The 22,842-nt window shown below is 38.9% G+C and overlaps 5 protein-coding genes across 6 annotated transcripts; 2 read left to right on the top strand and 3 right to left on the bottom strand.

The window, feature by feature from the left end:
- Positions 1-222: 222 nt before the first annotated feature.
- Positions 223-2,002, bottom strand: LOC109603199 (KICSTOR complex protein ITFG2). Its single transcript, XM_020019676.2, has 6 exons — positions 1,856-2,002; positions 1,639-1,803; positions 1,461-1,586; positions 844-1,409; positions 551-788; positions 223-494 (listed from the first exon to the last, which is right to left on the bottom strand). The coding sequence occupies exons 1-6, from the start codon at positions 2,000-2,002 to the stop codon at positions 303-305; spliced, it is 1,434 nt and encodes a 477-aa protein (XP_019875235.2). The 3' UTR covers positions 223-302.
- A 52-nt stretch (positions 2,003-2,054) lies between these two features.
- Positions 2,055-2,759, bottom strand: LOC109603200 (mitochondrial inner membrane protease subunit 2). Its single transcript, XM_020019678.2, has 2 exons — positions 2,370-2,759; positions 2,055-2,308 (listed from the first exon to the last, which is right to left on the bottom strand). Exons 1-2 carry the CDS (start codon positions 2,629-2,631, stop codon positions 2,055-2,057), a joined length of 516 nt encoding a protein of 171 aa, XP_019875237.1. The 5' UTR covers positions 2,632-2,759.
- Positions 2,760-3,088: 329 nt separating this feature from the next.
- Positions 3,089-3,828, bottom strand: LOC126264739 (uncharacterized). The gene is made up of 3 exons (XM_049963974.1): positions 3,692-3,828; positions 3,315-3,633; positions 3,089-3,252 (listed from the first exon to the last, which is right to left on the bottom strand). The coding sequence occupies exons 1-3, from the start codon at positions 3,696-3,698 to the stop codon at positions 3,201-3,203; spliced, it is 378 nt and encodes a 125-aa protein (XP_049819931.1). The 5' UTR covers positions 3,699-3,828; the 3' UTR covers positions 3,089-3,200.
- Positions 3,829-4,027: 199 nt separating this feature from the next.
- Positions 4,028-4,828, top strand: LOC109603198 (uncharacterized). The gene is made up of 4 exons (XM_020019675.2): positions 4,028-4,214; positions 4,263-4,321; positions 4,372-4,477; positions 4,527-4,828. The coding sequence occupies exons 1-4, from the start codon at positions 4,148-4,150 to the stop codon at positions 4,757-4,759; spliced, it is 465 nt and encodes a 154-aa protein (XP_019875234.2). The 5' UTR covers positions 4,028-4,147; the 3' UTR covers positions 4,760-4,828.
- A 101-nt stretch (positions 4,829-4,929) lies between these two features.
- On the top strand, positions 4,930-20,844 carry LOC109603205 (uncharacterized). 2 transcript variants are annotated; one of them, XM_049963973.1, is made up of 42 exons: positions 4,930-5,302; positions 5,561-6,704; positions 6,762-6,921; positions 6,972-7,099; positions 7,151-7,373; positions 7,422-7,478; positions 7,530-7,817; positions 7,875-7,910; positions 7,961-8,923; positions 8,979-9,137; positions 9,418-9,633; positions 9,685-9,747; positions 9,805-10,077; positions 10,128-10,199; positions 10,256-10,288; positions 10,337-10,369; positions 10,440-10,472; positions 10,540-10,584; positions 10,636-10,677; positions 10,731-10,778; positions 10,851-10,886; positions 10,941-10,997; positions 11,161-11,190; positions 11,243-11,287; positions 11,348-11,439; positions 11,490-11,601; positions 11,657-13,483; positions 13,534-13,560; positions 13,613-13,996; positions 14,171-14,227; positions 14,441-14,476; positions 14,558-14,590; positions 14,676-14,702; positions 14,758-14,796; positions 14,855-14,893; positions 14,959-14,982; positions 15,050-15,076; positions 15,144-15,333; positions 15,394-15,736; positions 15,793-16,050; positions 16,107-17,081; positions 17,143-17,306. In XM_049963973.1, exons 1-42 carry the CDS (start codon positions 4,965-4,967, stop codon positions 17,167-17,169), a joined length of 9,039 nt encoding a protein of 3,012 aa, XP_049819930.1. In that variant the 5' UTR covers positions 4,930-4,964; the 3' UTR covers positions 17,170-17,306. The 2 variants fall into 2 exon arrangements, with proteins under 2 accessions (XP_049819930.1, XP_049819929.1); XM_049963972.1 differs by having other exon boundaries at positions 16,107-20,844.
- The last annotated feature ends 1,998 nt before the right edge of the window (positions 20,845-22,842 follow it).

Here is a 22,842-nt window from a genome sequence, read left to right as displayed (position 1 = left end):
TAAGATTTTCCCTTACCAAAAAGTTAAGAATTTATTCATAATTTAAATATTCACACTAAAAATTTGTTCTTATTATTATATTTTCTGAGATCTGTTTCAGTTTTTATTAAACTACAATTATTTAATTATCTTATTAATACTGATTAATTAAATTGAACTATGAGTTGGATGATCACTAGAAAAGTTACTTTAAGGAACACATTAAATTAAATAAAACTACTGTTTAATGTAAAACAATTTATTTACTTTTGTATACATATTCAAGTATAAATATAAATTTAGTGTACACATTAAAATTTCTTTTAAGACTTGACATTATATAACAAAGATTCCACAAGTTCTCGTTTTTTTTTCTTATCCATATTCTTGACATAGTCTACAGCTGCATCTTTAGACCCTTTTTCTTTAATGAACAGTTGACTAAGTAGCTCAATATCCGGCTCAAACTTTCTTATAGTTAATTCTTTAATGGGTATGTCGTAATATAAGATTATCTGAAAAAGAATCAATTTGTAAAATCCAAAAAATTAGTATAATTAATATAGTTTACAGTATTCTTAAATGTGACGTATACAAAGCAAGTTACTGGCTTTGAGTTGACGTCTAAGTTGTAATAGCCACTTTCAAAAGCTTGCACTGGCTCATCCAAAGGAAATCTAATGGAATTCTTGTCCTGATCCAAGATGTAAGTTTGTCCATCCCAGGAGCATGCCACTATATCATCAGAACCATTGCCTGTGATGTCTAGCTTTGTTAACGCAAAAATTTGATGATCCACCGCTATAGCCCTAGAAAGACAGACAGTTAATATTAAATTTATGACATAGTGAGTAGTTTAGTAACCATAATATGACTTCATCTTGGACTAGCATTATAGTACCGTCCAACGTGGCAACAGCATAGGGTCTGCCCTTCCCAATACCTTCCCTGGTACTGTTTTCTAAGTCGAGTTGCATGTTCTTGAAGTCCCCGAGGATCTCAGTGGATATATTTTGGTTCCTCATTCGCGACAGCCCCAAAAATTGATAATCCACCGAGTCTGGTATACTAGTCTCCCCCTGCGACCCGTTGGAGTTGCTCAAGTCAGCGGTGTTCACCGTTTCCGTCGTCTCTTCGGCATAGCACCTGATACGCATAAAAGTACCACCTGGTTGGGCTATCAACAACGACGGACGTCCGTCCCACGAATGGTGCAGCGTTATGGAGCCGATTTGGTTGGCACATTCCCACTTGTTTATGGCGACGAATTTGCCCAGCAGTTTATCTATTAGTTCCGAGGGGAAGGTTGAGTCGTTGAGGTTGGCCAGCTTGGTGTTGGGTATCCACTTGTAAGACCGCACCACACGGTCGGTGAGACCCAGGACCATCTCGTTATATCCATCACCGTCCACGTCACCCACGACGATGTTCTGTAATAATAATTTTTAAAAATTTAACTTTTCTTGGATATTTTTTACCACCTTAGCATTTGCTGGTAATCTCTGCACATGAATGCGAACCAGCTCCGATTTATTTATAATTTCCGACTTCTTTTTGGGCTTGGATTCACTTCCGGTGCTTGAAGTGGACTGAATTTGGCCATCAACCTTCAAAATTATGATTAAATAATTTTATAATGGGTGGTAAAGAACAATTTACTTCTTCAGCAGCTGATTCATCGTCCTCAGAAGGGACTTCATAGATGTAACACCAACCATCTGCTGTTATTACTACTAAACTGTTTTTATTTTGGTTGAGGATGTCCGCGACTGCAAGGCAACTTACAAAGCCCAATTTGGATATGACCTGTATTTTATTCTTGCCCTAAAGTAACATAATTTGTTATGTAAAGGATTGAGAAGAGGATTGTTTTTACCTTAAAAATGCAGACTTCCCCACTTTCACTGCCGACAACAAGTTCATTACATCCATCATTGTCAACATCTCCCAGACACAAAGCATTCCTAACTACATTCCCCGTAAACTCAAACTCTAGTCTATTCACTAAAGAAATGGCACGCATCTTGCCAGTTCAAATTGTGTAAACGTACTAAACTATGACTGATAAGTTACTACTAAAATATGTTTAAGTATGTCTCTGATGTAAGATTTAGGGGCTTCCTAGACTCCGGTATTGATGGTTTGATGAGTTGCCATCGGTTAGGTGGCCAAATAATGCAGTAAGCCTTGGCAGTGATCAATCCTAGAGACACCGGCCCGAAATTGTTTGAGTCCATAGAATGACCAGTGTGATCACCCTCTATCCAGCAGTGACCCTCTGGAACTCTCACAACGTCGTTTTTGTACCCTAAAGTTGCTATGACATCACCTGTAAGTAATATTCGTTAGTTAGTTAGATTCTGAGTTCGGTTGAGATGTGAGGCTTGTACCTTGAACACCGACAACCCTTTTAATGATCTTCTGATCCGGATTCTTCGGGGAGATTAGTGATACAATGTCGCCCCTTTCGAACTGGTACTTTTTGATGGCCCACCTACTCAAAAACACATAATCAGTCTGAGACTTGTCAGGATTTAGGGCGGGTTGCATGGAAATTCCGTCCACCCTGGCTACATATCCACACACGTCCACCAACGTGACACCGATGGGTATACCGAAAAAAATGTGTTTGAAAAAATTTGGAATTTTCATTGATGTTTACAACGAGAGATTACATAACCTGAAAATTTAACATGTCCACTTGTTGGCAGCAGTGAAGCTGTCACTTTGCCATTTAAATTTTGAATAAATGACTTTAATTGATGTTTGGATTGTTGATTATTGATTCTACAGGGTGATCCTACGCAAAACTGTTTTTTATTAATAATAATATTTTTTTATAATAAAAATAAAATAATTAATAATATAAATAGATGTACAGTAGTGTTCATAATTAAAACAACTTAAAAATACAAGCTGGACAAAAGTATGGTAACTTTTTACTTTATGGTCATTGGATTAATGTTTTGTTGATTATTGATTCTACAGGGTGATCCTGCGCAAAACAGTTATTTGGATTTATATACTAATTTAAATAATAAATAAATAAATATATTAGATTATAATAAAATGTTATCAGATAATTTATTTATATTTTAAAAACTATTAATACTTTTCTTTGGGACCAATTTTATTTAAAGTTATGTATAAATTATGTAACAATTATATATTTTACAAAAATGTACTTTTTGCCACAATTTATGTTTCAATGTATTTTATTTTTATTTTTCACATATGTGTGGTAAATCATTTGAGCTGCATAATTCACTTTGCCTAAAACAAACCATTAACATTAACTTATGTCATAAGTTTAGAATAATCCAAAGAACATTCACCTATTAAATCTTTCTAAATGTCCCAATGCCGCCCTGAAATCGCGTGGATCATCAAACTGAAACCACTGAACACCACAGAGTGGATTCCCTTCAGGATTCACAGTTATCCTGAAGTTTTCAGCGGTGTATCCTTTTATGTATTCCAGATATATCATGAAAATGCAAACCATGTCGCCCACAGGGCAGAATTCAATCAATTTATCATCCATTATGGCGTTTATTTCGAATATGTGACCATTGCGAAACAAGCATTTACATTTGAACTCTGTGATTTCAGAATTGTCTCGATTTTGTTCGTACCATTCTTCTCTGAGTCGGTCTGGTAATTAAAAAAAGTCAAGTTAAGTCGACAATTAATAGAAAATAATGAAATTCACCTGTCATAATTATTAATACAGGAGCCCCAACTTTTTTTAAGGAATAATAATTTTTATAATTTTATCAATTGTCAACCTGACATCAACCTCCAGGTTAGGTTTTTGAAATTTATTGTTTTGGTACTTACATTATTGTATTAACTTTGTGGTTTTGAAATAAGACTTTTATTAAGGTTGTCACAAGTCAACTTTGTGTTGTATTAACAGTTATAGAACTATTATATTTTTAATAATGTTTATTTATTACACTTATCAGTACTGTACTGTGATTCCCCGAATTGTAGGTTAAGTGGTTCTTCGCCTAGAGGTCTCCACACACACAATTGCAGACTAAAATCAAGTTGTCAAATTATTTTCGTTGACATCCTGGTTACGGATTAAATAAGTAACATTAACAAAAATAAATCTAATACATCTAATAAGTTAAGAGTTTTGTACCTGGATCGTTGTATTAAAATGAATTCAAAAAAGTTTTTAGTTATTTTGCTCCTGGGAGCATCTTTTGCTTTCCCCGTTGATGATCGTAAGTACATAAATTAGTTTAATTAGTCTACTATTGTATATTTTGTAGGTCATCGCTTTTTTACTGACATTGGAAATAGTCAATACTACATACAAGATATTCTAAAGGTATCCATTTTGTAATTGAATAATGTTTGTTACATCACAGTAATTTACAGGCGAATTGGCAGACAGCTTTTATGTTATGCCGGAAACATGGACTCCATCTACTTTCTGTGGATAAACAAAGCCAAATTTCTTTAATAGAGTTCCTATCGCAAAAGGGTGAACTATATATAATATTTAATTCAATAAACTAATATATTATTTACAGAATGGAAGGAGAAGTTATTTTGGACGTCAGGCACTGACAGCTTGTTAACCTCTTGGTACTGGATAGACATTGGTGAGCCCTTTGAAGAAGTCTCCACAGAACTAGAAGATGATTACAACACTGATAACCATTGCTTAGGCGTCAAAGGGAAGACTTTCTATCGTGCAAACTGCAATTCAACTTATCACTTCATCTGCGAGTACAGAATTGACCCTTCCAGTAGATACTTTTAACATATTTGCTGTTAGTTAATTTTGTGTATCTAGTTCTTAATAAATAAAATAAATATGTGGTTTAATTGTTTTAGTTGTTTTATTTGACATAGGTAGTTGTAGCAACAAATTAAATAAGTAATTTCAAACGTCAACTTCAGACAGACAATATTTTTGTACCATATTTTTGCTACACTAGTATCCGAAATTCTAGCCGAAATATGAGATGGATTACAATAATTTTTATGAAAACAGACCGCCAGCTCTTACGAAATCCGAACTGGTTGAACGTATAGCATTGTTGGAAACACTGCTGGCAGCCCGATCTCGTTGCAGCATCGATTTCGGTGATTGTATGCCGGATGGCCACCTACCGACCAATGGTGATAAAAGGACTTACTCGGAATGTTCTTGTGACGACCTCGAGGATGATGAAAAGGAGTTCAGCGAAGCCAATGAGAGTCCTGTGCGTGACATCCCACTCAGATCCGTCTCCACTCCTCCAGTTTATACAAGTTTCTTTCATAAAATCATGGATAATGCCAAATCAATGTTGTCTCTCAGGTTTGTATCCGAATATGCTTCTTCTATATTTCAGAAGTAGTACAATTAGTACCAGTAGTTCCAACTCTATATCTAAAAACTCTCATTGACTTGTCACCATTTGAGTTTGGTGATCTAGGTTCCTTTTTTGGACGTATTGGCTGAGGTCACCAGTTATCTTTTGCAATTTTTGAAGCCTTTAGTAAGAACTGATCTTATTGCAATACTTTTCCACTGGTAGAGCAAAAACTTACTTATTTTTATTTGATTTTCTTTTAGATACAACAATAAAAATGCAACAGAATGTCAGTGTGACTCTTCAAAAGTGGTTAATGGGGATGAGGAAAGTAAATCATCATCAGATTCATCAATGACATACCCAGCTTATACATTAACCAGTAGTCGTGTAGATACTCATAAATCATCAGGTGAATCTAGCAGTCCCACTGGAAAAATTCCAGGCAAACACATATCTTTTGAGTTTGATAATACTGACAACAGAGTTGCCTCACGTGAAATATTCAGTTACCCTTCAAGAAATCCTCAAAATCTGGGCTGTACTTGTTCCTTATGCAAAACATGTCTACCAAGTACTTCTAGTGCCAACGAAAATTGTGCCACAAGCGTAGAAACTACCATAGACAGTGATGACAGCAGTTCCAGTTCAATGGAAGGGCAACAGCAACTAATTCCAAAGGTGTTCAAAATATCCAGCCACATAGAACCAACGTTCTCCAAAATGTCAGTCCAGTCACACTCCAAGAAAGCTTTGCATTACTGCGAACACCAACCAAACAGAGAAAACCAACAACACAGAGGCATATCTACTGAAGTCAAAGTTAACGAAATCGCCTTACAAAACAACCCCAGGGTTTGTGAGACTAGTACCGACCCCCCATCAAAAAAGTTGTATGTTAAGAATGCAGGAGTGAACTTTAATCCTGACGAATTAAAAATAATGACTGATACTTCAATGAATCATGAGTTACAACGACATCATGTCGGTGTGTACTTTAATCCCGATGAAGATTTGAGAATGGATGGCGACAGCTCGAGAGTAAAAGGGGCGCCCCAGCATCATGTTGGAGTGTACTTTAATCCTGATGAAGATAAAATGGAAGGAGATACGTCTAAAAGCCTGAAGAAAACCATGGAGGCTATGATGAGTACCCCTGATGAACATATACGACAACTAGCTGTCCAACAGACTCATATTACCAATTATATGTACCCTTCGGTGCACTATAAACATCCCCATGCAGCCAATCACCAATCTCACTCAGAACATTGCACTGAAAGTCAGAGGAATGCCTCAAATGTAGTTAACACCGTTGCCTCAGACGACAAGTACTTGCGGCCGGAACATGTCAACACAACAAGACGTCGAAGGACTCAGGAACGAAGAAGCGTCGATTACACCCAAGTAAAACCTCAAACACGTTTCCTTTTGGCTCTAGAGTTAACCAGCTTTGGTTTATAGGGGTCACAACAAAGCAACAATTCGGCTACAAGTGCGGTGGTAACCGGATTCTCTTTAAATGATGACCTGCAGCAAAACGAAAAGTTTTCCCAACGCATCGATGAAATTGAGGAGGTGGTTCAAGTACTTACTGCCACTGTTGCTCACAGCAAAAAGACTTGTATGTATCTTATAAATTTTAACAACAAGGGTGATGGGGAATTGTTCCAGGTCCTAATCACAGCTCCAGATCTGTGGAAAGATCCGCCTCCAAACCAGAAATTATCGGTAACTCCACCCAAACTGTGGGACGCAGAAGAAGTGTGAGTCGAGCAAACGTTGCAGTTAGAAATGAGAACGTAAGAACACCGTAATTAAACAATGGTTGCCCCAATAATGCTTCTTATCAGGTGCCCAGACGTAGAAGGAGAAGCTCCTGCTCCCCATCAGTCAGGAGGAATTCCCAGTCATTCTCCTCTTCCATAGAACTCGGTAATTTTCAACCAGACTCCATAAACCACGCCAATGATAATTCGGAAACTTCGTACACCAGAGACCACAGCACAATTGCTCCCTTACCTCCCAAGAAGATCTTTAAAGAGACCGTGTACTCCTTCAGAACTAGAAATCCAGGTAGTACCACATCATGTTTAATCTTTTAGTGTGAAGTTGGTTTTTTAGAAATAACTGGCTATTGCACAATGGAAACATGTGAGAACAAGAATGTCAGGACTACTGGTAGAGACATCTATTTTTAATAACATTTTTCTTATTGTTGATTATTATTAGGAATTACCAATTGTTCAACAAACAGAGCTATTTATGCTCCCAATTATGAAAATGGAAATAATGGCTGTCTGAGTCAAGGTCAAGGCTTGTCAAATAGAGCTATTTATGCTCCCAATTCTGAGAATGGAAATAATATCTGTTCAAGTCAAGGTCAAGGCTTGACAAACGGAGCTAATTATGCTCTCAATTTTGAGAATGGAAATAATGGCTGTTCCAATCAAGCTCAAGCCTTGGCTGACAAAAATGGCTCATCAACTTGTAAAGCTGTGTGTGCTACTGGCTACAACGGTGAAAACTTACTAAAAAATCTGTATCTAATTGATAATAATACCATTTGCTTTTTAGTTAACACCAGATACTCCTTTTTGAGAGACAATGAAGGTAATAAATATTATATGACTCTAACTTTTGATGCTTAAGGCTTATTTCAGCAAATTCACCAACAAACGCTCTTGCTGTGCCCACAAACGTTGATCAAAAACGCAGTGGCTGCTGCCCCAGCGCATGTTGCCCTTGTTCCAAGTCAAACATACCAGATGACTTCACAAAAATCAGCCAAGACTTGAAGCTTGAAAACGTGTTACTGCGAAACGACTTAGAAGACATGAAATTAGAGCTGAAGCAAACCTTGGAGACCCTACAAGGCCCAATGCAACACAAATTACTAGAGGAGCAGGTGAAATGCTTAAAACTAGAGGAGGAACTGGAGCAAACCCAAAAAACGATGGAGGCAAAGGAAAAGGACAGCAACAAGGAAATGCAGGAGCTAAGAATGGAGCTGTACTGTACCACCAACAACATCGACCAGCTAAACGAGCACAACGAAAAGCTGAAGTGCGAGCTGAGCAACCTGAGCAAGATGTGTGCCAAACTGGAGGAAGACCTGGTCAAGCAAAAAGTCATGGAGGCCGACACCATCAGGCTCCTGACGAAGAAATGCCAGGACGAAGCCGTGCAAAAGAAGTCACCGTGCCCACCAAGCAAGGCAAAGGTGTCGGACACCTCGGACAACATGTGCGAGGAGAACCTGCACGTGATAGCCAGGAAACTGAGCGAGACCTTGAAGCAGTGCGAACCCTGCGAGGAGTGCGCCTTCTTCCCGCCCGAGCTTTCTCAGGCGGCGAAGTGTATCAAGAATCTGACCGACATGGTGGACATGCACAGAGTGGAGACTGAGTGCTCGCAGGAGGAGGAGCCCGTACGCCAACCTAAGCCGTCTCCCAAGAGGAAGAAGAGGGAGAAAGGTGAAAAAAAGTGCAACTGTACGAGGAAAAAGAAGAAGAGTAAGCATGATGGAGATAGAAGGGATAGTGAATGTGAAAAGATCGATGAGGCCACAATGAAGAAGGAGGCGAACACCATCGCCTGCCAATGTGATTTAACTCAAGCAAAAGGTACTTAGATAAAATTGAAGGACAAATTTATTATTTATTTTATTTATTTTTATAGCTAAAAATTGTGACGAAACCACTGAAACCGTTGCCGAAATAAAGATAAAATATGAGGTTACAGATGAAATTCCAGGGGATGTGGTCGAAGATAAATTGGAGAAAGAACAAGAACCAGGACGACCAGCCTCCTGTCAATGTGACTTAGGATTAAGTGAAGGTAGGATTAAGTGGTCCTTCTACATCAAATTAACCGAGGTATTGTCAAGTACGACCACTACATTACTTCAGGCAATTAGTTTTACTAATAATAATACTAAATTAAAAGGAACAATAATTTATTAAACCCAAATTGTTGTTTTTTATAAAAATATATTGGATACTAGTAAAATTTTTTGTTTCATTTAGCGGAGTATTCAAATTTACATTATTAATTATTAATATTGTGTAGTTAATAACAATTTAAATGTATAATGAAGCCAAGTTTCTCTTACTTTTAGGCGTTCAAGTGGTAGAACTTTCAAACACTAAAAGTGGCGACGAAGAAGACTTTCAGCAATGTCTAGACAAATGTTGCACATGTTCCACTGAAAACATCAAAAATGATACTACTATACGAGAACCACCAACTGAAACTTTGAGTGTTTCAACAAGTGGACCAACTAGTTGCTATTGTTCAACACAGACCTCAACTGGAAACACAACTTACGAAAGAAGTAATCTTTAAAATTAAAAGTTACGGTTTCAAATAATGTTTAAATTTATAGTTTTCTCCGAGCAACAACCAGGTTTTAATTCAACTCTTATATCAACTGGAACTTACAATAGAGGTACAAAGTCAATTCCTTTAATTCCCCAATGGTTAGTTTAACATTGGTTTTATTTAGAACAACAAGTAGATGTTGAAGTAAGAGCACAGTTTGAATATCAAGATGTAGCTCCAATTACGGGTACCAACGATCAAACTACAGTTTATTTCCGGGAGCCAAATAGTACCATAAATCAAGATCGACCTCTAGGAGTATTTGACAAGCCTACTGGTTTCCCTTTCAACGTTGAGACTGAAATTGACGAGAATGTGGAACCACCAACGAATTTCAATGTCACCACAACAGTCGTGGACAATGGTACTATTGAAGTCATCACAGAGGGGGCTACAGGTAATAACAGTATTTAAATTTCAAAATGTAAATAAAAGTCTTCTATATAGGTGTAGTGGAAACTACCTTAGTATACACTCCTAGTGGAAACATAGAAGTTGTAACAGAAATTTTAGATGATGGTAAATAATAATGAATTATCTTCATGAACTTTTATTTTATTAATACATTTTTAAAGGGCCCAGTGTACTACCACAATCTACATTTAGAGGTAAAAATTAAAAGCATACTTTAACTTGTAAATTATGTTTAATTTTAGAAGACACCCCAACAACAAGGGGGATGATGCCAGGTATATTTCCTTAAAATAGTTTTTGGTGCAATTGTTCAATGAGTTTGTTCCATTTTTTTCTTAATTTTAGAAGGCACACCAACACCAATGTGGGTGAGACCAGGTATATACCTTTATAATGGTTCTTGGTACAATTGCTTTATGAATTTGTTCATTTTTTTAATTTTTAGGGGACACCCAAAGGGGAGACAAACCTTGCTTTTGTGTCAAACCAGGTATATAAAAATAACCTATTTTAATATAATACTTTGCTTTAATTTTTTAAGTGATGAACTTGCCTCCTCCTCCACCTCCTCCTGTATATGAAAGTAAGACATTTTCTTCTAACAACATGCAAAATTAACTATAACCATCCTTTTAGATACTCAAATGATGCAGAAACCAAAAGATTGTACCTGTAAAGTACCAGGTATATACATACTCCTTAATTTAATCAAATATTCGTACCACAAAGTAAAATGATGTATGCTTTTTGTTCCAGTTACTAGCATGGAACCACCTCCTCCTACGTACAGAGGTAAAATAATTATTTGGTAGTAGAATCTAGAAGTAATGATCTTTGAATTTTAAGCCTTACCACCTGAAAGAAGCATGGATAGACTGAAAGGATGTTTCTGTGTAAAACCAGGTATGAGAAAATGGTACGGAACATTAATATTGAAAAAGTACTCAATATAGAACTCCCAAATCAATTAATTTGATATTTTTGTTACACCACTTTTTGACTTGACAGTCTTTATAAGTTTGGGATAAAATATTGTATATTAATTATTAATTTTCTTGTGTTTTAGAGTCGTCTATATTCCCTCCCGCGATTGAAGGTAACTGTGTAAAGTATTTTATAACACCAACTGTAACACCAACAATTTTTAGAAAAACCAAAACCTGAGGACGTATGTTCTTGTCCAAAACAACCAGGTATTCCAACCAGGTTATGTTAGCATAAAATATATGTTAATTAAATGGAATTTATTTTAGAAAAAATTGTTAATGACCCAATAAAATGTACTTGCGTATGTACGTGCTCAGATCCAAATGGTCGTTATCCCGATACGTGTCTTGCCAAAGAAGTAAGTTTTATATTTATTATAAACCTGTACATAACTTAGGCACGTTACAGACTTGCGGGTACCGACCTAAAGTCGAAGAAGGGGATGTCCCACCATCTGAAAAGCCTCCACGGACTTGTCCCGCAAACCCAAAGAAAATATGTAAATGTGGAGGAGAACCAGGTAATCTAATTATGAGTACCAACACATTGTAAACATACATGTTTAATCACCACAGAGTTGCCCTGTGACAAACTTAAAAAGCCCTCGGAAATGCCCAAAGGAGAAGAACAAATTGTTGGCGAACCAAGGGAAAAGGAAGGCTTTGAATTTGAAGAAACGGAAGCTGAATTAGGAATGAAAATGGAGTTAGTATACGAACAAGAAATTAAAGAGGAGAAAGAGGAAGGAGAAGAAGAAAAACCGGAACTAGAGGAAGGACTAGGGGGTATACCACTAACAGAGAAAGAATCCGTATACGAAACCGCACCCGAGAAATTCGAAGAAGAATACGAAGAAGCAATGGAAGGAAAAGGAGAAGAAGAAATGGGTGACGAGTCTGTCCTTAAAGAACACGATTTCGAAAAGGAAGGCCCACCCACTGAAGGTGAATCAATGATCAAAGAGGAAGGAGGTGAGCCTGGAGTAACGGAATCAAAGTTGGGGGACAAGGCGTCTCGAATGACGAAAGAAGGCGAACCGATTGAGTCTGATGAAGGTTTGACGCCCAAAGAAGAAGGTGAAGACCTCGAAGAAACCTTAATTCTTAAAGGAAAGGAATCGGAGATGCAGAAGTATGAAGCCGAAGAAACATTAACTGCCGAGGAAAAAGAATTAGGAATTGCTAAAGAAAGTTCTCCGGTCGGTTCAAAAGAAGGATCAGTAACAGAGAAAAAAGAAGGTTTACTAAGCGAGGAAGCTTTGAAGAAGTCAACAGAAGACGCAGGCAAAACTTCAGAAGAGGGTGTCGATGTACAGAAAGAGTTGTCAGAGGAACCAATTATGAAAGAACCATCTGAAGTAAAAGAGGAATTAGAAGTAGAAGGAGAACCAACTGAAGTAACGAAAGAACCATCTGAAGTAAAGGATGGACTACCACCTGAAGTAGAAGAATCAACTGAACTACAGAGAGAACCATCTGAAGTAAAGAAAGAATCATCTGAAGTAAAGAAAGAATCATCTGAAGTAAAGAAAGAATCATCTGAAGTAAAGAAAGAATCTGCTGAAATAGTAGAACCATCTGAAGCAAAGAAAGAATCTGTTGACGCAATAGAAGAACCCAAGAAAATATCTGAGGAAAGTATTGGTAAAGTTGAGACAGAAGTTGCTGGGGTTGATTACGAGAAACTTCAAAAAGATAAAGTTTCATCAGAAGAAGGCGTATGTGTCTGCGCAGATCAATATCCAAGGGAATCAAAAATCAAAAAAGAACAAGAAGCTGCCGAAGATGAAGAGGCGAAGCGCTTAGCTGCTGAAGCTGAACGCTTGGCTGCAGAAGAGGCAGAACATCTAGCCAAAGAAGAAGCGGACCGTTTAGCTGCTGAAGAGACGGAACGTTTAGCTGCCGAAGAGGCGGAACGTTTAGCTGCCGACGAAGAGACGGACCGTTTAGCCAAAGAAGAGGCGGAACTCTTAGCCGCCGAAGAGGCGGAACGTTTAGCTGTTGAAGAGGCGGAACGTTTAGCCAAAGAAGAGGCGGACCGTTTAGCTGCTGAAGAGGCGGAACGTTTAGCCAAAGAAGAGGCGGAACACGCTGCTGCAGAAGAAACAACAGACGCAGAAGACGAAACACATCCCTTAACTGAGGGAGATGAAACGACTCCTTTGACTACTGAAGAAGACGAGGAAGGACTGGAGGTTGTGAAAGAGGAAGATACTCAGTTGTTATCTGCTGAAGGAGATGAAGGTGAAGAGGAAGAAGGGGTACGATTTCCAAAAGATGAAGTGGATGAGTTACTTGCTCAACTAGATGAGATGGAGGTTGAAGATTACGATATGTACCTTGATGAACTGTCTGAGTTAGAAGACGAAATGGAAACTGCGGAAGAAGGTGAAGGTGACTTAGGTAAGTACACAAACTTGAAAGACTTTTGCCTTTAATTGGTTTAATTTTAGGTCCAAAAGAATCAGAAATAACTGAAGGTACTTTACTCTTTTTGTTTGTTTCTATACAAACTAAACGGCTTCTTTTCAGATTATCCTCCAACCGATGAATCCGGCAACGTCACACCTTACAGTGGGGTGTCCACAGAAATGAGCTCACATTACAGCGAATACCGAGAAGAACATGAATACGGCGATGTAATATGCCCAACAAAAACAACATGTCAATCGACGGTTGTCAAGGCGCAACAGGACTCTACCTGTCAGTCAACTGACAAGGTTGATAGATCGAATCAATGCAACGAATGCAGGAACGTCGGGGTTTCCACACTTGCATCATCTGAAACCGCCACTGAAATGGTAGGTTCCATCGGCCATGACACATTGCTTGGGTTAACGCACGAACAGCTCAGGGAATTGCTCAAATGTCCCGGAATCGGGGCCCTATTGGAAACAGACACATCAAAAAGTAAAAGTAAGTGGATAAAGTTTTATTCGAAATTTTTGAAGCTGATGAAGTTGGAACCTTTTAAATAACTCCAATAACTGCCATAGGCAAATTATAGTCCTTAAGAAACAAATTTTATTGAACTTCAAAAAACATTTTTAATTGTTGGATATTTTTATATTAATATAAATGTATTTTTAGTTAAATCGGAAACATCGTTTCCAACAGAAAACGATCTGGAGAATTCTGAATTGAAAGGTTTGTATTACATTTGTCTTTAACACTTTATTGTTGTATGTGCCATGGTAGTACTGTTTCCATTTCTCTTGTTCACAAATACTTAATAAGTAAGTAAAGCTTTACATCCTGATTTTGCTTTTCAAGAAGTAAAGATATTAAATACATATATAATAAAAGGAATAAAAATATATATATAAAATATATAGTTCTTCATTTATATTTTCTTTTTAGAACTTTTGGAGGAAATAAAAGAAGACATTGAAAACGGTAACAAATATTTATTAAGTTTCTTTCTAATTATAAAGTAAGTTTGTAATATGTACATTTATTAATTAATTATATTTGTAGCTAAAACAGACAGATCAATAATAGATGAATTAGGCAAGTTGTAATATTTATTTTTTATAAATAATGGTGTGAAAACAAAAATATTATTTTAACTCTAATATGTATATTTTTCTTTTAGATTACTCAGGACATTCTCGAACTAGCAGTAAGTAAAACTCTTGTCAAAGTATGAAATAAGAAATAATACAATTTATTTTTAGCTTGTCCGGGTACTAAAAGGGGTACTTGCCCTATAGAAAGTAATTTTATATTTGATATTAGTAAGTTTATACAAATAATACATATTGTATATTTTAGTATGTCCAGGAGTTCTCCAACAAAAAATAATAGAACGTGGTAAGAAACACATAATTAATTAGAATTTATTAATGAAAAATTTTGTATCTAATATTTTTTGTTAGATTCTATGGTTGCTAGTTCGAAAAGTAAGTACCTTTATTCATTTTGTTGTTAAATAATATTTTCTGTTGACAAAACCAAATATTTTTGTAGGAAGCTTAACAATAAAAGACCCACCAGGTACTATTTAATTGTTGAATTACAATTGTATGACTCATTTCTCTCATTTTCTTCCTTCACATTGAAGAAGTAAAAGTAGAGCCAACGAGGAAAAGAAAATGCGAATGTCCAAGGACAAAACCACCAACAATATCCCACTCGGAGACTCCAAAAAGGAGGAACGAAGTCGGGAACATCGAGAGACGTACCCTGAGTGAAACAGGAAAGAAAAAGTGCACCACCTTCAAAGAAACGGAAAATTTCGTAAACACAGCTGCGTAAGTCATTTGCCTAACAAGTTAAACACAATTAATCGACTAACTTCTCCGGGTAATCAGCAATTTGGATAGAACCGAAGGAGACTTAAGTTCCCCATGTTGTTCCTGTAAGAAAGAAAGCCCCCGAGCCCATCCGCCCGAGTGCGACTGCACGAAATGCATATGTGCGCCGTGCCACGACCCAAAAATCCTGGCCCAGGTGCAGGCGGAGCTGAACAAGTGCAAGAAACCGTGCGCCGCCAACCTGGCCCGGGAAAGGAGGATGAAGGCGCAACGTCAAGCCAAGGTGCACATGCCCAACTGCACATGCGTGGACTGCATTTGCATGCCCACTATTAAGAAGTTGGCCACCACTGTGGAGCCACCTCTGCCCAGCAAAACACCAGTTTATCAAGTCTTGACTGTAAGTCAGCTAGTTGATCATTAGGTTTGGGGTGTATTAATGTTGAGTGACGTTAGGTGAGCTGCGCGTGCGACAAAAAGAACCCCAAGGTCCCCCCGCAACCACCAGAGCCGCCACCGTCGCCAAACTCCTGCTACTGCGGCAACTGCAAGTGCGCCCCCTGCAAGGACAAGAAGAAAAGAAAGGCCGCTGCAAGTGGGGGCAAATGTACCTGTGAACCGTGCAAGTGCTCCCCCTGCAAGGATCCCTCTAAGGGTATGGGCTGCGACTGCAACCCCTGCGAGTGCGAGGACTGCAAGCAACTAATGATAGAGGTTAGTACCACTGAGTTAACAACCAAAAGAATCTAGCTGAGGCCACTTTGTTGCAGGAACCGGAGCCTGAGCCACCGACTTTGTGCACATGCGGCCCATGCGAGTGCAAACCGATTTGCCCTATCAAATCCCCCCGCACCAGACCCGGAGCCAAAAAAGAGGACGCCGACGAACCAGCACCACCGGCGCACCCCAAGACGTGCACGTGCATCAAGTGCCTGTGCGAAGAGTGCGTGGACATGATCCTGCCCCAGGTGGGTGGTAAAAAGCGGGAACCCATTAAGCTAGACGACAAAGGCCATCCGGACGGATGCGACTGCGACGAGTGCGCATGTCCAAGCGCCTTGGTACCCGTCCATCCGATCGACTGCACTTGCGGCGACTGCACCTGTCAGGGCATAAACGAGTTCCAAAAGATCGCCGCTGGCATCCACCCAGACGATTGCGACTGCACGCTCTGCGCCTGCGTCAACTTGTTGGAGTTCCAAAAGGAGCACGCCGCCTCCTGCGATTGTCCCGAGTGCGAGTGCTCGCCTTGCGTTTACAACATGAGAAAGACGATCGGGTGCACTTGCAGCATATGCTCTTGCGACGACTGCACCGATCTTGCCAAGAAGAAAGAGAAATGCACATGCGAGACTTGTAAATGTGCCCCGTCCTCGGACGAGAAGCCCCCTTGCATTTGCGAAGACTGTAACTGCTCACCAGACAACATGTGTGACCCTAACGAAACTGAGCTAGAAGCTGCTTGCGATTGCGAGCCGACCTGCGCATGCGTTGATTGTGCCGACCCTAACGTACAAAAGAAAGAAGAGACGTGCGATTGCACGGAGTGCCACTGCGAATCAGACGCGTCTAAATCGAAAGAACCGAAGGAAGCTGAAGAGAATAAGGAGGGCAAGGGCAAGGGTTGCAGTTGCGACGTATGCAAGTGCGACGATGGCGATACAAGTGCAGCTGCGTGCGGGACGCCTGGATGTACCTGTCCAGTCTGCGAGTGTCTCAAGGCCATCGTAGCAGCAAAGAACGATGTAAAGAACGGAGTATGTGGCGACCCAAACTGTATATGTACTATATGTGATTGTTTACCAGGTGGCACGAAAGGAACTGACCAGTTAGACGCGCAGACGCCTGACGTGGACTGCAACTGCGAAATTTGCCAGTGCGAAACCGAACCTACGACCGATCAAAAGAAAGGCGACAAGGCACCTGACAGTACCGAATGTGACTGTGCACTTTGTATTTGTAACAAAGTTTGCGATAATAAGGACTGCGACTGCACCACTTGTGAGTGCTCTGACGGATTAGGATCTGGTGACAAGGACCAAGTCAAAGTAGCCAAAGAGCCTGAACCATCTTCAGTTTGTAAGCCACCAGAGCCTGAAACAATACAATCTAGCGAAGTTCAGTGCGACTGTGATAACTGTGTCTGCTCCAGAGAGGGTGGTGGAGACAACACCACGTTGTCAAAGTTGTCAAAGAACACAGTCGACTTAAACCAAATCACTCCAGGCGATTTATTTAAATGCTCCTGCGAGATATGCAAATGCGAGGAAGAAAGACTAAAGGCTGAGAAAAATAAAGAAGGGGGACCTTGCCCAAACTGCAAATGCAATCCATGCCAGTGTGAATTCGCATCAGCTAAAAGTTTCATTGAAAAAAGTGACACAGCAGGTCCATGTCCAAATTGCGCATGCTCACCTTGCCAATGTGAAGGTGCTGATAAAAAAACATCACAAACTGGAAAAGGTCCATGTCCAAACTGCTCGTGCTCACCATGCAAATGTGAAAGTACCAAAGGGGATGACAAGAAAGCAGAATCACAAACTGGAAAAGGTCCATGTCCAAACTGCTCCTGTTCACCATGCAAATGTGAAAGTACTAAAGGGGATGAAAAGAAAGCACAAACTGGGAAGGGTCCATGTCCAAATTGTGCATGTTCTCCTTGCCAATGTGAAAGTACCAAAGGGGATGAGAAGAAAGCAGGAAAAGGTCCATGTCCAAATTGTGCATGCTCCCCATGCCAATGTGAAAGCACCAAAGGGGACGAGAAGAAAGGAGGGAAAGGCCCTTGCCCAAACTGCGCATGCTCACCATGCCAATGCGAATCATCGCAATCTAAAACTGAAGCAAGCAAGCCAGAAAAGGGCCCTTGCCCAGGATGTGTGTGCAAACCTTGCAAATGTGAAAACAAAAAGGAAGAGACCAAAAAAGCGGACTCGAAGACCGAAAAGGGTCCGTGCCCTAATTGCACATGTCCCGCGTGCAAATGCGAATCACCTAAAACTGAGACCAACAAACCGGATGGTGCCCCGTGTCCGGGATGCACCTGTTCACCCTGTGAATGCGAAAAGGACAAAAAGGCAGACTCGGGGGCTGGAAAGGGGCCGTGCCCCAATTGTTCGTGTTCCCCATGCCAATGTGAACCCACCAAAGGAGCAGACAAAGCCGGACCATGTCCTGACTGCAAGTGTTCGCCATGCGAATGTGAGCCTCAATCTAAAACTGACACGGGCAAGTCGGATAAAGGTGCATGTCCAGAATGTACCTGTTCACCTTGTGAATGTGAGTCGTCCCAATCTAAAACCGACGCAGGCAAGTCGGATAAAGGTGCATGTCCAGGATGTACCTGCTCACCATGTGAATGCGAAAAGGACAAAAAGGGGGACTCGGGAGCTGGAAAAGGGCCGTGCCCCGATTGTTCATGTTCAAAATGCGAATGTGGAACTGCCAAAGGGGATGACAAGAAAGCCGGAAAAGGTCCGTGTCCCGAGTGCTCATGCTCACAATGCGATTGTGAATCAACAAAAACCAAAACTGAGACAAGCAAGTCAGATAAAAGCTCCTGTCCAGCATGTATTTGTGCTTCCTGTAAATGTGAAGACAAAACTACAACAGATGTGTCAACTTCCGAAAAGACAGCTGCCCAACAATGCCAATGTGACAAGTGCAACTGCCCAAATTGTACTGCTATGCCTGGAGGTAAACCTGACGCAGGCAAGGCTGAAAAAGGGCCTTGCCCTAATTGCACTTGCTCACCTTGTAAATGTGAGAACAAAAACGACAAAGAGAAATCAGATGAGCCGCCGCCTTTTGAAGTACCCGTTCGAAAAGAGTGCGAATGTGAACAATGTGATTGCGCAGAGTGCAAAAACAACCCTACTACTAAAGGTCCTGCCTCCAAGTGTGAAACCAAATCTGACGCACCTCCAGCTGTAACGAGTGATAAAGGACCATGTGCAGCCTGCGTGTGCAAAATCTGTAAATGTAAAGAAGTGGATAAAAAAGACGGAAACACTGATGGGAAAACTGGAGCAGGACCTTGTCCAAATTGTACTTGCTCACCGTGCAAATGTGAAGCAAACTCCGGTGATAAGGGGCCTTGTCCTAATTGTACTTGCTCCCATTGCAAATGTCAAACCACTCAATCAGAAAGTGCAGCCGCCAAGTCAGGAGCAGGACCTTGTCCAGATTGTAAGTGTGACCCTTGCAAATGTGAAAATGCTCAATCAGGTGGCGCAGAGGCCAAGTCCGACAAAGGACCTTGTCCCAATTGCACATGCTCCCCTTGCAAATGTGAAACCACTCAGTCAGGCGCAGCCAAGTCAGAAGCAGGACCTTGCCCCGATTGCAAATGCGCTCCGTGCAAATGTGCTCCTCAGTCAGGTGGTACAGACAAAAAAGGACCTTGCCCCGATTGCACGTGCTCCGCATGCAAATGCGAAACGGGCAAAACTGAAGGCGCAGCTAAGTCTACCAAAGGTCCTTGTCCAAACTGTCAGTGCAGTCCTTGTAAATGTAAAGACGACAAAAGCGATAGCACCGCGCCGCCCTTCGAAGTACCCGTCCGCAAAGACTGCGAATGCGAGAAGTGCGACTGTTTCATATGCAGCACCCAACCCAAAAGCAAAACGGTTAACACAGATAGCGTCACGGGGAAATGTTCGTGTGACGATTGCAAGACGAAAGGCAGCGTGCGCAACATGACCGTGTCCACGAGTTCCAAACAATGTGACGACATTTCTCAATACGACAACAAAACGTTAAAGCAGAAAATCTCCCAAAGTAAAAAGGAGTGTTGTCAGTGCCGACAGGAGATCGAGGAAATCCGCAAAGCTCTCGACAACATTAGATGCGCATGCTCAGAAGCTGAGTCGAAGGCGCTTCAAAGTCAGCCGTTCGTTAAGCAAGCTTCCAACTTCGGCGACACCATGTCTGGCCTTAAAATGGCGCTGACTAATCTGGAAGAGAAATGCAAAGCCAAGGACAGAATGATCGAGGCAATGACCGGAGAACTGAAGTGCAGAGCTGGCGACAGTTACGTAGATAACTTGTTGACGAAGAAATCCGACTGCAAAGACGTGCCGGACTACGACAAAACCAACGGAACAAGCCTCAATGACAGCAGCAAATGTAAAAGCAAAAAACGCGAACGCAAAGGTTCCAAAGCTGGCGCTGACATATCCAAATTCGAAGTGACAGACATTCGACGCATCACCAACGACAGCATAATTTTGAAGTGGTCTTCGGCCGGATCCTCAAAAATAGTCGGCTATGATATATTTGTTAATGGAGTCCTTAAGTCCAAAGTGATGAGTGGCGACCGGACCAGTGCCATGATTCATTCATTAAATTTGACTGCGACCATTCAAATAACCATTTATGCGGTGACAAAGTGTGGAAGAAATGAACCACCAGCAATAGCAATTTATGAAATATGTAAATAACTTTATCATACCCCCGGCATGTGTAATCATATACGTTCGTAAAATAAAATAACATCCATAAAACCAATATTTTCTTTTCTTTTAATTAGTACCGTACCTATTACTGCTACAATCTTAGAATTAATTTGATAATAAAAGTATAACAACATTTTTATCAATCTTTTAGGTATCAGATAAGTCATTTACGTCATATTTTATCATTTTTGTGTTTGGTAAATGGTTCCATTACATCTCTCATGATGTCTCCATATACGAAATGGTCCATTTTTGTTAATAATTATTTGTGATGGTGTAATACCATGACAAGGTAAGGAACCCCATCATTGGATAAAATAAATTACTTTTAATATAATCAACTTATTCTTAGAATTTGTTTAATAGTAATTAATTAATTATGGAATTTGTTGCGCATTCGCCATTTTTAACAACAGTTGTAAAAATGGTGAATGCGCAACAAAAAACTTAATTAAAATATTCAAATGAATTAGGATAAAATTTTTGAAAACATAAAACTAATTGACTTTTGGATGTGGTTGTTATTATATAATTTGTTTGCGCATTCTCGATGTTTAAACATATATTAAACATCAAAAACATGTTTTTTATGATATTTTAAAGATTATTTTACTGATTAATTTAAAAAAAATTAAATAGTATCTGCTAAAAATGGATCTAACAGTGGATAAAATAAATTACTTTTAATATAATCAACTTATTCTTAGAATTTGTTTAATAGTAATTAATTATTGGATTGGTGGCGCATTCGCCATTTTTAACAACAGTTGTAAAAATGGTGAATGCGCAACAAAAAACTCAATTAAAATATTCAAATGAATTAGTATAAGATTTTTGAAAATATAAAACTAATTGCCTTTTGGATGTGGTTGCTGTTATATAATTTGTTTGCACATTCACGATGTTTAAACGTATATTAAACATCAAAAACATGTTTTTTATGGTATTTTAAAGGTTACTTTACTGATTAATTTAAAAAAATTAAATAGTACTTGTAAAAAATGGATCTGACAGTGGATAAAATAAATTACTTTTAATATAATCAACTTATTCTTAAGGTTTGTTTAATAGTAATTAATTATTGAATTGGTGGCGCATTCGTCATTTTTAACAACAGTTGTAAAAATGGTGGATGCGCAACAAAAAACTTAATTAAAATATTTAAATGAATTAGGATAAGATTTTTGAAAACATAAAATTAATTGCCTTTTGGATGTGGTTGTTACTATATATTTTGTTTGCGCATTCTCGATGTTTAAACATATATTAAACATCAAAAACATGTTTTTTATGGTATTTTAAAGGTTACTTTACTGATTAATTTTAAAAAATTAAATAGTACTTGTAAAAAATGGATCTGACAGTGTATAAAATATATTCTTAAAGTTTGTTTAATAGTAATTAATTATTGGATTGGTGGCGCATTCGCCATTTTTAACAACAGTTGTAAAAATGGTGAATGCGCAACAAAAAACTTAATTAAAATATTCAAATGAATTCGGATCAGATATTTTAAAACATAAAACTAATTGCCTTTTGGATGTGGTTGCTGTTATATAATTTGTTTGCACATTCACGATGTTTAAACATATATTAAACATCAAAAACATGTTTTTTATGGTATTTTAAAGGTTACTTTACTGATTAATTAAGAAAAATTAAATAGTACCCGTTAAAAATGGATCTAACAGAGGATAAAAAAATTGTTTTTAATATAATCACTTTATTTTTGGAATTTGTTTAATAGTAATTGGTTACATATTCTATTTAATATAATAATTTTGACAAATTTGCTTTATAAGTTCAATTTTAGAAAGTTAATTTCATCAAAAAATTGTCAAATAGATCAAGGTGAATAAAATTAAAAGAATTAGAAGTCCTTATCCTCCTGAATTTTGAAGGAGTGAACATTGGTAGAATAAGATAATAGATACACTACCGAAACCCAGTCATATGGTGAATAAAACGTTATGGTTCCTTTTCTTGTCATAGGGTAGTACCATTGCAGTAAATTATTGGTAAAATTATGTATAAATGTATAAAGATGTCA

This window comes from Aethina tumida, chromosome 2, assembly GCF_024364675.1.
Source record: "Aethina tumida isolate Nest 87 chromosome 2, icAetTumi1.1, whole genome shotgun sequence".
Taxonomy (NCBI): Eukaryota; Metazoa; Arthropoda; class Insecta; order Coleoptera; family Nitidulidae; genus Aethina; species Aethina tumida.
The sequence above is the reverse complement of the archived record's forward strand: the minus strand, read 5'-3'. Positions and strand labels throughout refer to the sequence as shown.

Coding starts and splice junctions, on each gene's coding strand:
- LOC109603199 (XM_020019676.2), bottom strand. CDS start 2,002: ATGCGTGCCATTTCTTTAGTGAATAGACTAGAGTTTGAGTTTACGGGG. Junction 1,587..1,638: donor ATGAATCAGCTGCTGAAGAA/GTAAATTGTTCT, acceptor ATAATTTTGAAG/GTTGATGGCCAAATTCAGTC. Junction 495..550: donor ACGTCACATTTAAGAATACT/GTAAACTATATT, acceptor ATTCTTTTTCAG/ATAATCTTATATTACGACAT.
- LOC109603198 (XM_020019675.2), top strand. CDS start 4,148: ATGAATTCAAAAAAGTTTTTAGTTATTTTGCTCCTGGGAGCATCTTTT. Junction 4,322..4,371: donor ACATACAAGATATTCTAAAG/GTATCCATTTTG, acceptor AGTAATTTACAG/GCGAATTGGCAGACAGCTTT. Junction 4,478..4,526: donor AGAGTTCCTATCGCAAAAGG/GTGAACTATATA, acceptor TATTATTTACAG/AATGGAAGGAGAAGTTATTT.
- LOC109603200 (XM_020019678.2), bottom strand. CDS start 2,631: ATGAAAATTCCAAATTTTTTCAAACACATTTTTTTCGGTATACCCATC. Junction 2,309..2,369: donor AAGGGTTGTCGGTGTTCAAG/GTACAAGCCTCA, acceptor TATTACTTACAG/GTGATGTCATAGCAACTTTA.
- LOC109603205 (XM_049963972.1), top strand. CDS start 4,965: ATGGATTACAATAATTTTTATGAAAACAGACCGCCAGCTCTTACGAAA. Junction 7,479..7,529: donor CAAGAATGTCAGGACTACTG/GTAGAGACATCT, acceptor GATTATTATTAG/GAATTACCAATTGTTCAACA. Junction 14,797..14,854: donor GGGTACTTGCCCTATAGAAA/GTAATTTTATAT, acceptor TGTATATTTTAG/TATGTCCAGGAGTTCTCCAA.
- LOC126264739 (XM_049963974.1), bottom strand. Junction 3,253..3,314: donor CATTTAGAAAGATTTAATAG/GTGAATGTTCTT, acceptor GGTTTGTTTTAG/GCAAAGTGAATTATGCAGCT.